General features: G+C 43.1%; 1 protein-coding gene across 1 annotated transcript in view; it reads left to right on the top strand.

The window, feature by feature from the left end:
• CASR (calcium sensing receptor) overlaps positions 1–13,048 on the top strand; it is a 30,512-nt gene extending 17,464 nt beyond the window's left edge. The window contains exons 4-6 of the mRNA XM_006743215.3: positions 5,320–5,550; positions 8,692–8,815; positions 10,132–13,048. Coding sequence (XP_006743278.1) covers positions 5,320–5,550; positions 8,692–8,815; positions 10,132–11,624 — 1,848 coding nt within the window. The 3' untranslated portion in view covers positions 11,625–13,048. The remainder of the gene's footprint in view (positions 1–5,319; positions 5,551–8,691; positions 8,816–10,131) is intronic.
• The last annotated feature ends 817 nt before the right edge of the window (positions 13,049–13,865 follow it).

Below are 13,865 nucleotides of genomic sequence, written 5' to 3'. Positions count from 1 at the left end.
AAATGGAATCATAAAATATGTGGTCTGTGTGACTGACTTCTTCCACTTAGCGTGTTTTCAAGGTTCATCCATGTTGAGCATGTATCAGTACTTCATTCCTTTTTATGGCTGAATAGTATACCATTATATGGATATAACACTTTGTTTATCCATTAATCCAATTGATGGACATTTAGCTTGTTCCCACTTTTTGATTATTATGAATAATGCTACTATAAATATTTGTGTTCAAGTTTTTTTAATTCAATTATCCAACATATAGCACATCACTAGTTTCAGATGTAGTGTTAAATGATTCATCAGTTGCATATAACACCCAGTACTCATCACATCACACACCCTCCTTAATGCCCATCACCCAGTTACCCCATTTCCCACCCACCTCCCCTTCTGCAACCATCAGTTTGTTTCTCAGAGTCAAGGGTCTCTCATGGTTTGTCTCTGTCTCTCTGATTTCTTCCCAGTTTTCCCTCCCTTCCCCTATGATCCTCTGCACTATTTCTTGTATTCCACATATGAGTGAAACCGTATGATGATTATCTTTCTCTGCTTGACTTATTTCACTTAGCATAATACCCTCCAGTTCCATCCAGGTCAGTGTAAATGGTAGGTATTCATCCTTTCTGATGTCTGAGTAATATTCCATTGTATATATAAACCACATCTGTTCATCTGTTGAAGGACATCTTGGCTCTTGCCACAGTTTGGCTATTGTGGACATTGCTGCTATGAACACTGGGGTGCAAGTGCCCCTTCGGATCACTACATCTGTATCTTTGTGGTAAATACCCAGTAGTGCAATTGATGGGTCGTAGGGTAGCTCTATTTTTAACTTCTTGAGGAACGTCCATAATGTTTTCCAGAGTGACTGTACCAGTTTGCATTCCCACCAACAGTGTAAGAGGGTTCCCCTTTTTCCACATCCTTGCCAATACTTGTTGTTTCCTGCCTTGTTACTTTTAGCCATTCTAACTGGTGTTGGGTGGTATCTCATTGTGGTTTTAATTTCTATTTCCCTGATGACAAGAGATGTGGAGCATTTTTTCATGTGTCTGTTGGCCATTTGTATGTCTTCTTTGGAAAAATGCTGTCCATCTCTTCTGCCCATTTCTTGACTGGATTATTTATTTTGGGGTGTTGAGTTTGGTAAGTTCTTTATAGATCTTGGATACCAGCCCTTTATCTGATATGTCATTTGCAAATATCTTCTCCCATTTCATAAGTTGCCTTTTAGTTTTGTTGACTGTTTCTTTTGCTGTGCAGAAGCTTTTTATCTTGATGAAGTCCCAATAGTTCATTTTTGGTTTTGTTTCCCTTGCCTTTAGAGACGTGTCTTGCAAGAAATTGTTGCAGCCGAGTGCAAGTTTTTGTGTGGATATATGTTTTCATTTTTCTTGGGATGACACATAAGAGTAGAATTGCTGGGTTGAGTGGTAACTCTATTTTTAACTTTTTGAAGAAGTGTCTGAATGTTTTCCGAAGTGTCTGCACCATTTTACATCCCCACCAGCAGTGTATGAAAGATTCTGATTTCTCTACATTCTCATCAACCCATTATTATCTAGTCCTGTGCCTTTTATTATGAAATCTAGCTTCTTTGCCTTGGCTCCTCTTTACCTATCTACTTTATTTCCCCTTGTTCTCTAGCACATACACGAATTTTAAGAAGCTGGTTTCTTTACTGCCCCCATAACACTTCATGTTTATTCCTAACTTGATCTTTGTCCATACTATTCCCACTGTTCTTAACACCATCCTTCCTTCTGTCCTTTGCCAATCCAAATTTCTACCATGCCTCAAGCCTGTATTGACCTTTCCAGTCCTTTTTAATTTCCATCTCTCCTAACTTTAGCTGTATTTAGAGCTGATACCCCATAAGTTAGCACTTAACTATATTTTATCTCACATGGTTTGTTACTTCATCCAATATTTATATCTTATTCCTTATATCCCTAACCCATTTGTAAACTCCATGAGGACTATATTACTATGCCTTATACTACTGCAGCCTAGTTCAGAACATAGTGGATAGTCTATATTTACTTGTTGATTGATTCTAACAGCATACAAATCTCACCTTGTATTTACAATGAGTTTTTTAATGGAAACTTTAAGAAAATGGTTTTTGATTAACTCCTTCTTCATTCAAATCAAGATTATGGTAGAAATCTCCATTCCCATGTCAATAGCAATGGGATGCAAAAGGATTATAGCCATTGGTGATCTTTGAGTCACTATTCTGCCCAATCTGATCAATGCAGAAGAAAACGATTTAATTATAAAATGACTGTCCCTGTTCCCTTCTCTATTCACCCATGGATGCCTACAGAGTTTCACTGCAGAGAACCTATAGACAGAAAAAAGGAGAGAGGAAGCTTGATGCCTGGCATATTGAGAACCAAGGAATCAAAGCTGAATAAAAAGTAAATTTATACTAGATACTCTAGTTTTACTGCTATATGTGCTTTTAAAATTGTTCTTCAAATAAGAGTGATGCTTTTTAAAAATATATTTAATGAGGAAATATTACTGACAAATACTTGCCATGGACACTCTAAACAATTTATATTGGATGCAGGATGGTGCAGTAGGAAAAGCTCATGTTTCAATCAAAGCTCAAGAACTTCCTAGCTTATGACTGGCAAGTTTCTTGACCTCTCTATTCCTCCATTTCCTCATCTATAAAATAAAGATAATAATAGAGTTGTTGTGAGGATTAAATGAGATACTGTGTAAAGCATTAGTACAATGCCTGGCACATAGAAGTATAACTAAGAGGTAGTTCCCTGCCTCTCCACTCTTTTCATCTCCTTTTACACACATCAGAGCAAAGACAGAGTTAGCACAATTGTGGAAAGGACCATGGAAACTGTACGATTAGGATAAAACCCTTGCACTGAAAAGTAATGGTGGGTATGTGGGACCAAAGTATGGAAGGTTTTGGAAGCTACCTACAGAAGTTTGAAGCATATTTCATCTGAGCCATGATAGGTCTCCAGCAGGATGTGGGAAGAGTATGATTATGGAATGGAGAAGGGTAGATTGACGATGTCAGAAAGGTTCCAGAGTGGACGGGAGGAATGAGGTTCTAAGTGCTGCAAGAGAGGGTCAGCCTTACAGAGTAGAAGGGACTGTATGTTCCTCTTAGGGAAAGAAAGCTGTGTCAGGACAGGGATGCATTGGGGTAGAGGCAAAAGTGACACCACAGACATCACTCTGTATAGGAAGAGGCCAGATCATTCCAAGAGCAAGGAGGAAAAGGAAGGAGAGCTGGAGGTATAAAGAAGGAGCATATATGGGGCACCCTTCTGCAGACAGGTTTAAGAGCTCAGTAAAAATAAAGGAAAAAATAGAAGACTGATGACCACTGAGGAAGGCTCTGGAGAGCACAGGTGGCATTAATCCTTAGTAGGATTCATTCTCAATCTTTTTTGAGGATAGCCAGGCAGTTCTGGTTGCAGAACAGAAGAACAGATAGCAAGGAGTGAGGCACTCCCTCTTCCACCATAGGTCTGGGCAAAAGTCAGGGCAGCCAGAGTCTACCAGGGTAGCAAAGAGGACACTAAGGGAGTAAATCACACACAGAAGGTTAGGTGAGGCACCCAGGGTGGTGTGTTTGTGTGCATATGTGGTCTCCCATAGACTCTGTCCCTAAACTTGTCCCAGAGTTGTTTATGAGCAAATTCAGTTAACTCCTTTTCCCCATTTAATTTTCCTTATAATAAATGTTTATTTGAAAATAAACTCAAGACCGATATATATTGTTAAAAAGCAGTGTCAGTTCTGGAATGGAGTGGAACATTAAAGGTGCCCTCAAGGAGTGGAACATTAAAGGTCTAGCTCAGTCAGCTCAGTTTGTCATGCATATTAATATGGATAATGGGTGCTAGGCCTCAGTAAGGCCATCCATTAGAGAGACTCAACCCAAACTTGTTCCCAGTGTCAGATTAGATATTGGTTTTTTAGGTACCTTAAAAATAATGATAAAAGGGAGAGGTGCCTCTAGATGTACTTCTGGGACGACCAAACCACAGAACAGAAGTCCATGCTAGAATTTGCAGAGACCCTGCTGCCTCTCTGGCCCAACACTCTCCTTACAAAAGTGAGGAAACATGCTCAGAGCTGGAAAGTGATAAAGCCCAGGGACTTGGGAGGTGCAGCAGAAGCAAGCATCCCTACATTCACAGGCTGGACCGTGTCTTAATCTCTCTTGGTGGCTTGGTGACCCCTGGCACGTCCCACATGAAAGGAGCTGAGTGTCCCCTGCCTCCTCCTGATCCATGTCAGGGGCACACAGGAAGCAAAGCCAGGAACCTAATGATGCTACAACAAAGCACAGCCATTAAGAGCGCAGGCTTTGCACCACTTGCTAACTGTGTGACCCTAAACAAGATACGTCCATTTCTATCCCTCACTTTCCCCATCAATAAAATGGGGGTGATAGTACTATTTGTTGTAAAGATTAGATAATGAATATAAAGTATTTAGCATTTGTGCCTAAAATGTAGTAAAATGACTACTAAGATAGAATAATTATTATCATTATTTTTTTGCACAAGAGCTATGTGACATATATAGCAAGGGCTCCACCCACAGCCTCATTTCTTTCTTCCTTCCACCCACCACCTCTGTGATCTTTGGCAGCAAGACACTTCCACAGAGGCAGTAGCATAAAGATGGTGCAAATCATAAGAGTACTTCATGCCTCCACTCCTTTCCCAAAACCCATCTTAGAATACACCACAGATGGCTCTGGCTTACAAACCCTGCCCCTCCTGGGGCACCACCAGTTGATGATGTTCCTGCAGAAGACTTGATTTGGCCAGGGGCCATAGTGAGATGTACCCATTTTACTTTCCTGACTTCAAGAAAGTGTTTCTTACCCCAGTTACCATCTGAATACCAAGTAAAGCCCAAGACTTACCAGGGCTGCCGCTAACACATGCAAGTACCTTAGTGTAAATTAGAAAAAGGTGCCTCGGGGCGCCTGGGTGGCTCAATTGGTTAAGCGACTGCCTTCGGCTCAGGTCATGATCCTGGAGTCCCGGGATCGAGTCCCACGTCGGGCTCCCTGCTCAGCAGGGAGTCTGCCTCTCTCTCTGACCCTCCCCCCTCTCATGCTATCTCATTCTCTCTCTCAAATAAATAAATAAAATCTTTCAAAAAAAAAAAGAAAAGAAAAAGGTGCCTCTTCCTAAAAGTTATGTTCCTTCCACTTTGTTAGAACAAGATAGTTTACTGTCCTTGTGCAGTACCCAACATATTCAACCATACATGGAAGCCCTGTGGCTTATTCTCAGAATCTCTGTTCTTCTTTAGGTCCTGAAGCACCTACGGCACCTAAACTTTACCAACAATATGGGGGAGCAGGTGACTTTCGATGAATGTGGTGACCTGATGGGGAACTACTCCATCATCAACTGGCACCTCTCCCCAGAGGATGGCTCCATAGTGTTTAAGGAAGTCGGATATTACAACGTCTATGCCAAGAAAGGAGAAAGGCTCTTCATCAATGAGGAGAAAATCCTGTGGAGTGGGTTCTCCCGGGAGGTATGTGCCGTCCCTCAGAACAACAGATGCCTCCACCATGGGGAAGAAATTGTGCTGGGCTTTGGGAGGGCCTTGGGCTTCACCACTGAACTTGAAAAATGGTAAGTTCACTTCCCTCAACTCACTAACTCTGCACTGCCAAGTTTCTCTGTGAAATCCATCAGTGTTTAGTGTACAGAGGAGAATCCTCAGAACCTGAGCCCCATACTTACTATATTGGAAAATTTGTTATTCTTTATAAATCTGATTCCTTGACTAAATGACTAACAATTTCCTCACTTAGAACTTTCCCCAACTAGAGCAAAATATTTAAGCAAACATAAACATCATTCAAGGCAGGGCCTGGACAATTCACACGGAGTTAGTTCCCTGTCATCCAAATAGCTCAAGGACTTATGAATCAAAAACAATTGACTTATAAATCAAAAGGACAATTTCTTAGATCAAATGGGTTGATAACCTGGGAAAGATAAAATCTCTGAGAGCACTGTGTTACTATGGTTCAGAGCGCTAATGTGTACTGTCCTTCACTATTTCTTTTCCTTCCTTTCCCTGGGCCCCAGGGCCCCAAGAAACTTAGAGATCATCAGGTTCAATACTGCCCTTTCTATCCCTTTTTCATTAGAAGATAATGCCAATCATCTTCAAGTTTTTTTAAAAACTTCTTGTCACACCAGTTATTTCTTTTCTGTTAGAGCAAAGAAATTTTATTGTTTTCCATGCACTTAACTCTGTAAGATGTCTCCAAACCAAGCAGGTAGATGGGAAGAGAAGGGAAGAGTCTCATTAAAGAGACATTTTGGAAATAGTATGAGCCCTTCCTTGTTATCCGACATGATCATATGGAATGAGACAGAAGTAGAGCTTCTGAAATGGTGAAGCAATAAATTGGACAAAACTGTCAAAAACAACCATTTAAGGATCTGGCAATCAACCAAAAGCAAACAAAAGGTGAAGTGTCTTTTTAAGAAAAACTAATGAAATTTGGGTAGGAAAAGTCCGTGGCATTTTAGCTTGGGGCAGCTCCCCAATTATTTCTAATAATTTGGTTGCTGTTTCTTGTAAGTTTTCTATGTGGACAATCATATATCATCTACAAATAAAAATAGTTTTATTGAGTTCTTTCCAATATTTATGCCCTTATTTTTCTTGTCTTATTCCACTAGCTATGAACTCAATGTTTAATAACAGTGGCGATAGTGGGCATTCTTGTTTTAAAAGAAATACTTTTATATTTTCTCATATAGAATGATGTTTAAGAATTTTTTATATTACCCTTTGCAACTTAAAGATATTTCTTCCTAACTCCTTTTTCAGTTCAGTTTTTAATCATAAGTTTGTGTTGAATTTCATCAAGTGCTTTTTCTTCATCTACTGATGATCATATATGGCTTTTCTGCATTAATTTATTAATGCAGGGGATGACATTTATAGATTTCCTAATGATAAACTTGTTTGCATTCCTGGCATAAACCCAACATGATCATGGTATATATTGTTTCTTATGTCCTTTGAGTTTGTTAATTGTTTTAGTATTTTTCATCTTTTTTCAAGTGGTAAAAAATAGTTGTACTCTTTCCAGGTCCTTTCAGATTCCTATACTTTATATATACCTCCAGGACTTCTATATATTTTTGCTTCCAATAACCAAAACTCACCACTCTTTTTCAGGAGACTACCAGCAGGCTAATGGAACCCACTTTGCTCACAGGCTCAGAGAGGCAAAAGAGCCTAGGAATTTACATTTCCCTAAGATGACCCTTAACAATGAGTGGGGGTGTGGAAGTATGAAATCTCTGGCTCCCTTTTCCTCAGGTCAGGACAGCTCTGAGGCACAACTTACAGTCCAGAGTTCTCCTGTGGGATCAGGCAGAAGCTACTCTCTGAGGGTCTTTGCTCAAGATTACACCCTTGCTGTCCTGTTCCCTTCTGTGTCTGACTTGCTCCAGTCTCTTCCTGGTTCCCTTGAGAGAACTTTCTTTATAAACTACTTGTACACAGATCCTCAACTCAGGTATGCCTCTGAAGACAAAGTAGTGGAGATGAGCCTGTAATTTTTTTTTGTTTTTCATACTGTTCTTGTCTGGTTTTGGAATCAGGGTTACATTGGCCTTATAAGAATGAGTTAGAGGGTGTTCCTTCTTTTTCTTTAAACCTTTGGTAGAGGTCACATAAGATTAAATTCATCTGTTCCTTGAAAGTTTAGTGTTATTTGCTGTGGTAAACACAGAATAGTGGTCATCTCGGGTATGAATATGTGGTGGGGGGTGGGGAGCAAGGGATGGAGGAAAGCATACAGTTACATGTAGGTTATTCTGGTCCTAGCTTTTGTTTTGGATGGTAATCATTAAAAATGACTGACTAAAAGTGATTGAAACATGAATAAATAATGATGGGAAAAAACCAAGGATTATGATCAATCAAATTCCATGCACCTGAAGTCCACTAAGGAAATAAACAAACAAACAAACAAACAAATAAAATCTCTGTTGTCTGAATTAATGTAGCTATTGCAGATTTCTTTTGGATAGTAATTGCCTGACATATCTTTCTGATCCATTTACTTTTGACCCTTCTATGCCTGTCCTGCCTGCCTTGCTGAATGGTGGCAAGTATCTCAGAAGTCTCCCTATAAAGCCTAAAATAAAATTGCAGGAATTGCAATTCACTGCAAAGTTCAAAGTCTTATTTCAAACAAACTTCTCCTCATCTCAGCATCTCCCCTTGTAATGTCCTGTGTGTAGGTCCATGTCCCCGTATCTTTTAGTTTGTCTTAAACTTCTGTTTCCATGGAAAGTAAACAGGTGTGCCATTCTGGGACTTGGAGGGAATGGAACGGGGGATTATTTAAGGAGGATTTTGGTCACTGTGCAGAGTCACAACAACTCATCTTCCCAGAATCCCATGAATGTGTGTGTGTGTGTGTGTGTGCATCCGCATGTGCAGCCACTTGCCCATGGACATCTCTCCCTTCATAGATAACAGGAACACGGATCTCTGGAGCTTCCTCTGTCTGGAATGGGCCTGAAGTCTGTTGTACTGGTCCTTGTGTACAAACTCCTCCCCTGTACTTACGTCAAAGGAGCTGTGAAACTGATCCCACAGCTGCAGCCCTTCACTTTCGTGCTCTCGGTTCTCCAGGTGCCATTTTCCAACTGCAGCCGAGACTGCCTGGCAGGGACCAGGAAAGGAATCATTGAGGGGGAGCCCACCTGCTGCTTTGAGTGTGTGGAGTGTCCTGATGGGGAGTACAGTGATGAAACAGGTAAAGAAACACGCTCTCATGGACACAATGCAAGGCTTGGTCCACTTGGGGGCCCTGGGGTCAGCGAAGTCCCTGAAAGGGCTAGGCTGAGAAGGTACTTAGCACAGTTTCTCATTTAACAAGGTATGTATGAGAGTCACACTGGGCCGGGCACTGAGGGGGACGGAAAAGAAATATTAGATGTCTTGTAATACTATAAAAGCTTAGACATCTTTCTTTTACTTTGATACCACTCTCCAATATTGTAATCCTTTTCTTACAGCTCAGTAACCCTGAATAGACAAAGTCCTATCTGTTCCAGACTACAGAGTTAATAGGCCATGATATATTGCCTGCTGGGTGCCTGGCATTGTATTTGCTGTCTTACTTATGCTTTTCCTGTGCCTCAGTTTCTTCAACTATAACATGGGAATAAAAAATCTATTTTATAGAGTTTGGGGAATTAAATGAGTTAATATTGGTATAGCACGTGGTAAGTTCTAGATAAATGTTAAATAAAAACCTTACCTGACATATTGGAGGCACCCTATAAATATTAACTATAATTGTTATTATTGTTATTCTCTATCATCCTCACCACAATAAAAGGATTATGGCTTCCATTACAGAGATGATTGAAACTGAGGCTCAGAGAGGTTAAGAAGCCTGACCAAAGTCACACAGCTAGTAAATGGCAGAGCCAGGATTCCCATTCAAATCTCTGACTGAAAGCCCATGCTCCTTTCACTCCCCAAAACTGCATGCTGTTTGGGACATAGCAGAGACTTAATAAATATCTATTGACTGAATGAGTCTGCAGCCTCCCTCATTGGAAAGCCACGATGTGGAGTAAGGAAGGCACAGGTCATTTGTGCGGGGTACTCTGCCTTGATCTAAGAGGAAGTCTGCTCTGGCATATCCACAAAGCCCATCCATATATCCAAAATGAGTCAGGCTGAGTGTGAATCACTATGGAAAGTTGATGAACGATGCTAGACCCCTAGTGTGTAGGAAGCAACCTGTCCAGCAAGATTGATCATTCTCTGCTTATAAGCCATCAGCAAGCAGTGCTAAAGGAAACATGCAGCACCACCCCTCACCGTGTACGAAGGAAAGAAATAAGAGAACTATTATAATTATGTAAAATTAAATAAGTATACTATTAAACATAAGTCAAAGTTCAATGTGTTTGTAATGTAAAAATCACAATTATTTCATCAACAAAGAAAATTTAAAGTGACCACATCCAATAATCTGTATACCCTTACCACCACATTCACACTCACAAATTATAGTCTATGCCACACAGTAACACTCTTCCCTGGAATAATTTACAGATGCAAGTGCCTGTGACAAGTGCCCCGATGACTTCTGGTCCAATGAAAACCACACTTCCTGCATTGCCAAAGAGATTGAGTTTCTGTCCTGGACAGAGCCCTTTGGGATTGCACTCACCCTCTTTGCCGTGCTGGGCATTTTCCTGACAGCCTTCGTGCTTGGTGTCTTCATCAAATTCCGTAACACACCCATCGTCAAGGCCACCAACCGAGAGCTCTCCTACCTCCTCCTCTTCTCCTTGCTCTGCTGCTTCTCCAGCTCCCTGTTCTTCATTGGTGAGCCCCAGGACTGGACATGCCGCCTGCGCCAGCCAGCCTTTGGTATCAGCTTCGTGCTCTGCATATCATGCATCCTGGTGAAAACCAACCGTGTCCTCCTGGTGTTTGAGGCCAAGATCCCCACAAGCTTCCACCGCAAGTGGTGGGGGCTCAACCTGCAGTTCCTGCTGGTCTTCCTCTGCACCTTCATGCAGATTGTCATCTGCGTGATCTGGCTCTACATCGCCCCGCCCTCAAGCTACCGCAACCATGAGCTGGAGGATGAGATCATCTTTATCACATGCCATGAGGGCTCCCTTATGGCACTGGGCTTCTTGATTGGCTACACCTGTCTGCTGGCTGCCATCTGCTTCTTCTTTGCCTTCAAGTCCCGGAAGCTGCCAGAGAACTTCAATGAAGCCAAGTTCATCACCTTCAGCATGCTCATCTTCTTCATCGTCTGGATCTCCTTCATTCCAGCCTACGCCAGCACCTACGGCAAGTTTGTCTCTGCCGTGGAAGTGATCGCCATCCTGGCAGCCAGCTTTGGCTTGCTGGCCTGCATCTTCTTCAACAAGGTCTACATCATCCTCTTCAAGCCATCCCGTAACACCATTGAGGAGGTGCGCTGCAGCACTGCTGCTCATGCTTTCAAGGTGGCAGCCCGGGCCACGCTGCGCCGCAGCAACGTCTCCCGCAAGCGGTCCAGCAGCCTCGGGGGCTCCACGGGCTCCACGCCCTCCTCCTCCATCAGCAGCAAGAGCAACAGCGAGGACCCCTTCCCACAGCCCGAGAGGCAGAAGCTGCAGCAGCCACCACTGGCCCTGCCCCAGCAAGAGCCGCCGCCACGGCAACCCCTGACCCTACGGCCGCAGCCCAGATGCAAGCAGAAGGTCATCTTCGGCAGTGGCACCGTCACCTTCTCACTGAGCTTTGACGAGCCTCGGAAGAGTGCCATGGCTCCCAGGAATTCCACGCACCAGCACTCCCTGGAGGCCCAGAGAGGCAACGAGACCCTGACCAGACACCAGGCACTGCTCCCGCTGCAGTGCGGGGAGGCAGACTCAGAACTGACTGTGCAGGACACGGGCCTGCAAGGGCCTGTGGGGGGGGGCTGCCGACCAGAGACGGAAGAGCCTGAAGACATGGCCCCGGCGCTCGTCGTGTCCAGTTCCCAAAGCTTTGTCATCAGCAGCGCAGGCAGCACCGTCACAGAAAACATGCTGCGTTCGTAAAATGGAAGAAGGTGGCCAGTCAGGGAGGATCCACACAGGTTTCCTGGGAATGCGTCCTCTGACAGGGATGAGGAATTGCCCCCGACTCCTTTCTTCTGTGGAAGGAGGCATAAGACACACCAAACACCTCAAACTCAGTTGCACTGTTGGAAAGAACAGTGAATTGACTAATGTTGCCTTTAAAATTAAAAAAAAAAAAAAAGAGCCACGTGATGCTGTGGTTGGATGTGTCAGAGTACTGAGAACACCATAATAAGATTTGCCATTCGTGTCCCTTCTCTGTTCTCTTCCTCTGTTCTATCCCACCCAACAGCCCAGAGGTGAAACCAAGGCTGTAAGCAACCCACCTGTTCCCTCCTTTTGTTCTTAGCACTGAAATGCCTGCTCTGAACATTGCAGACACCCTGGCCCAGAGACAGAAGTGTGCAGAGTGACAAAACATCAGACTGGCCACCACCAGATTTAAGAGTCTGAAAGACAGAATGTCACCAGTGCTGCCCAGCACCCTGACAATGGGAAGAACTTCAAATGTTCAAAACCGTAAGGTGAACATGTCTCCTCCTATTTATGAAAACCATAAGATATTTGGTCTCCTACTTGCTGCTGCTATCATGTGACATCTAGAAGGTTAGCATCCCTCCTATACCAACTGCATTTGGTCAAGAGTGTGATAACGATGCCATGTTTAGATTCCAGGAGCACAAGAATCACCTCAAATTGTTGGCAAGGGACTGCATGAATCCAATGAGCTGTATCTGTAATTAATATTGCTAATATGTAGTTTTATCTTTAAGAAAATGCTTCTGTTATAATAGTTCGTGGATAATATAAACTGAAAAAAAATGTCACAGTCTGATTAATATAAGGCAGTATTATTTAGCGCCTTCCCCAACTTTGCCCACCCCACCACCCTCACCTCCATGAGCTAAGCCCAAGTGAGTCCCAGGAATCCAGAAGTTGCCCCCATCCTGCCCCCAAGGCTTTCTGAAGCCAGATCCACACCTGACCCTGTGGAGAATAAGCTTCCAATCGTTAGCCTCTACCAGCTGCTGGGGTCAGAAAATGTGATTCCAAGAGAGCTCTCGCAGGACCTTAGCCTGGCACTCCCCCCGCCACACACACACACACACCCCAAATGCCAGACACATATTCCCTCCAGCAGTGGGAATCTGCCCATGGGTGGTTAAAGTGGTTGAATGGCATACTTCTGAGCGTTCAGGCTGTGAGGCCAGAGAGACCTGAGTTCAAGCCAGTCACTTACAAGTTGGGTGACCATAGGCAGGGAACCTTAACTTCGCTAAGCCCCAGTTTCTTTGTCTCTAACATAGAGGTAATAATCATTCTTTTCCCTCAGAGCGCTTACGTGAATTAAATGAGATAATGTATGTAAAGTACTTTAGCATGGTGCCTAGCACATAGTAAACACTCAATAAATATTAGTTAATATTATTACTGATATTGCAATTATTTTTTTCACTTGCTTAGAATATAAAACAAGCCTTATTTGTTTACCCAGATTTTAATGACAAGCCCACTGATGACAAAAACTTTCTTCATAATAACCCCAAGAACTCTGGGACCCGGTTCAAGGGGTCAGTCCTAGCAACACTGGCTCCTGGTGACAAAGCCAAACAGTCAATCAGACTCCCAGAGGTCCCCATGCTCTGCTTCTCTGGTTCCAGCACCAAGGGAAGACTGTCACCAGTTTGGCAGCAGTTTCCCAGATCGCTCTAAATGCTGCTCTTAAGCAAAGCCAAAATATAGCAAGTAAGTCTGTGTGAGGCCTCAACTTCACAGCTCTTGATGACTCCTTCCTCTGACCACTTTCTCCCAAAGGGCTGCCTTTCCATGATTTTTAAAGTAACTTGTTGATGTGAGGGTTGTTCATTTGGATGAAAAGGCATTCAAGGGCACCATGTGGGTGCGTGACTGTAAGACACCAAGGAGGGCTCACCCAGGAAGATGTTGGTGAGGTACCTGCTCCCCGAGCCAGGAAGGGCACCGGCCACGGGCCCCACCTGCTCCTCCTGCCCTCGTCATGCCTCTGAGCAAGGCACAGAGCTGAGTGAAGACTTAAATTTGACATTTTACTTCACCTTAAAACAAAAACAAACAAAAAAAAGGAAGTTGAAAAGTTTGAGGGCTTGGTTTTTATGTTGTCAAAACAGCCACGTAGAAACACAGTTACTTCGCTGTGCACAATGTCACACGCTCATCCTTCAACATGCAGCTCACCCATGT

Source organism: Leptonychotes weddellii, chromosome 1 (assembly GCF_054177405.1).
Source record: "Leptonychotes weddellii isolate Sample4059 chromosome 1, ASM5417740v2, whole genome shotgun sequence".
In the NCBI taxonomy this organism is placed as follows: Eukaryota; Metazoa; Chordata; class Mammalia; order Carnivora; family Phocidae; genus Leptonychotes; species Leptonychotes weddellii.
The sequence above is the reverse complement of the archived record's forward strand: the minus strand, read 5'-3'. Positions and strand labels throughout refer to the sequence as shown.